General features: G+C 39.1%; 1 protein-coding gene across 1 annotated transcript in view; it reads right to left on the bottom strand.

Moving 5' to 3' along the window:
* Positions 1–1287: 1287 nt before the first annotated feature.
* LOC138005968 (metal cation symporter ZIP14-like) overlaps positions 1288–2414 on the bottom strand; it is a 70600-nt gene continuing 69473 nt past the window's right edge. Inside the window, exons 10-11 of the mRNA XM_068852131.1 lie at positions 2288–2414; positions 1288–1525 (exon numbers count right to left, since the gene is read on the bottom strand). The exon at positions 2288–2414 is cut by the window's right edge and continues 61 nt beyond it. Coding sequence (XP_068708232.1) covers positions 1382–1525; positions 2288–2414 — 271 coding nt within the window. The 3' untranslated portion in view covers positions 1288–1381. The remainder of the gene's footprint in view (positions 1526–2287) is intronic.

Raw genomic sequence — 2414 nt, 5'->3', positions numbered from 1 at the left:
GTTTTAAACGTTGCATTTTACATGCACCCAATCTAATGCAATAGATTCGGCACATGTAAAATGCGACGTTTAAAAGGGGCCTTAGAGGCAATAATTTGAGTCTTTCGTTTAGAAGTTCAAAATCAACCTTGGAAAAATCGAATCGAAAACTGTCTTCTTTTCTTGTCGAACGAGGAATCAGTTTAATGTCATAGAAGACGAGATAATGATTAGAGGGAAGTCCAGCGTAAATATAACTGGGTCCAAGATCCAATAAATTATCACTTCTCGTAGGTGAAGTTACAAACTGAAAAAAGTTTAAGTCCAGAAGTAGATTAACAAAGCTGCGCTCCTCTCCAACGATAGACTCAACGAAACCAGAACCATCCAACCATCCTATATTAGGATAGTTGAAATCACCCATCAGGAAAACACCATAGTAATCTGTGAGCTGTAAACTGCTAAGAAGTGATGACAAATTTGTTATAAAACGTTCATCAGGCTTTGATGGTCAGTAGCATACTAAGAATAGCAGTTTTTTGAAGCGATTGATTTTAACTTGTACAAGCTCAACCTCAAGATCAGTAGAAACACATAATTCGCACGACGAATAGACAAATTTCACAGCTAAGTTAAACCAAACCATGCTACCAATTTGATTTAAAACGGTCTTTACGTTGAATATTATAACCAGTGGTTAGTATTTCTTGGTTGCTGACAGAGTCTTTCAACCATGTTTCAGTTAAACAAATAATATCCAGATCGTAGCTGTAGATAATGTCTTGAAGTTAAAGTGTAATCACGCGTGATCACGACTGTAAGGCGCTCGGCCGAAACTGCCCAAATATGTGCACTGCGTAGGGGAGCTGAAATGCATCTTTCCCGTTACATCGGCCTCGTCGCCATTGCTTGTACTGTGTCCAACCGGATAAAATCTACGGATTTCTACTACCCCCTGAAACCTACCAAAGGTACGCGCAAAAGACGCTAGGCACAAAGACAATACTTAGCAGGAGAGTGACAGGTTTCCATTTTACGACACGGAGAAAAAAAAGAAAACGAAAACGGAGAAATTCTGACTAGATTGCCATTGGCAACCCAGTAATAAAGTTATAACGATTTCTGGTACGAAAGGATCCTTCATGAGAGTGATTTCGCACTCGATTGACAAAAGTATGTGTTTTTCTAGTCAGTGACCACGAACGACTTCACCTCAGTAGGAATGAAACTGACAAGACGTTTTGGTACAAAATGTTAACATAACATTGCTTTATGTGACAGGAAGGTTGAGGCACCGTGGTTCCGTTTTAGGTTCAAAACATCGTCCAATAATATTTATTACTCTGAAGAGTCATTTGTTTCCCAAGGAAATTGCAAATTGTGTGCTTCGATGCAGCATGTGTTAGAACTGAAGTTTAGTTAAATCCTCTTCATACAAGGCTATGATCAAGAGGATACCGAACCCTAGAAGCAGACCAGCATTTTGCAACACAAATGTGACCAGGGGTTCAGTCTCTAACGCCTCGCTGTGCATCAGAGTAGGTAGCTATGGAAAAACAAAAAAAAGGAGTAATGACATTCTCAAGGTATTTCTTATATCTTTCAGATAGTACACGCGCTATAATTGGCTAATTTAGCGGGCCGCGGCTGTATCATTACGGCCCGATGTAACCCCAACATTTTCTTCCAAGTTATTCATTTTATTTATGTGAAATAAACTTGTGAAACTGTTTGAATCTTGAAAACAACTATTTCAAAAAGCTGATACGATTGTACACATGCTAACCCTTTCCCGTTTGCCTGATTACCTCAGACATATAACAAATATCTTACTAACCTTGTTTTCTCGGTGCGTACTGTAACCTACGGATCCTCGTTTTTTTCCCGTTGATTTATAGCCCGCACGCTTCGAACTTGGGCCATAAATCAAAGGAAAAAGATTGGTCGGTAACTTACAGTACGGACCTCGAACTCGGTTAGAGAGAGGTATATCATTTTGAGTGCTAGCAGTTCAATTTCTGATATGATATGAAGAAGTTCTTTCAAAGTTAAAGTAGTATAGACGGTCACAGATGTTGGTGCACAGAACAATAAAGAAAAAAGTTTGACTCCATTATAATGCAAAACATGAACCATAATTTGCTAATGTTTTGTGCAACAGCATGGCCGTCTCGTCACGCGATTCAAAACCATCTATAATCCAGAAAATAAGTTTTGTGAAGAGTATCCAACCCGCTTATTGTATTTTTCAACGATAACTTGTGCACCCAAGGTATAAAGAAAACTGAGGTGCATGTAAACCTCTTACCATGTCAACCAACGCCACATAGAGGAATATGCCTCCAGCAATGGCAAAAAACCACAAACGAATTTCACCTTGCTGACCGACCTCTATACCAATGACCAAACCAAGAAAACATGATAGAGCAGATACA

This window comes from Montipora foliosa, chromosome 6, assembly GCF_036669935.1.
Source record: "Montipora foliosa isolate CH-2021 chromosome 6, ASM3666993v2, whole genome shotgun sequence".
Lineage (NCBI taxonomy): Eukaryota > Metazoa > Cnidaria > Anthozoa > Scleractinia > Acroporidae > Montipora > Montipora foliosa.
This window is presented reverse-complemented; position numbering and strand designations above follow the sequence as displayed.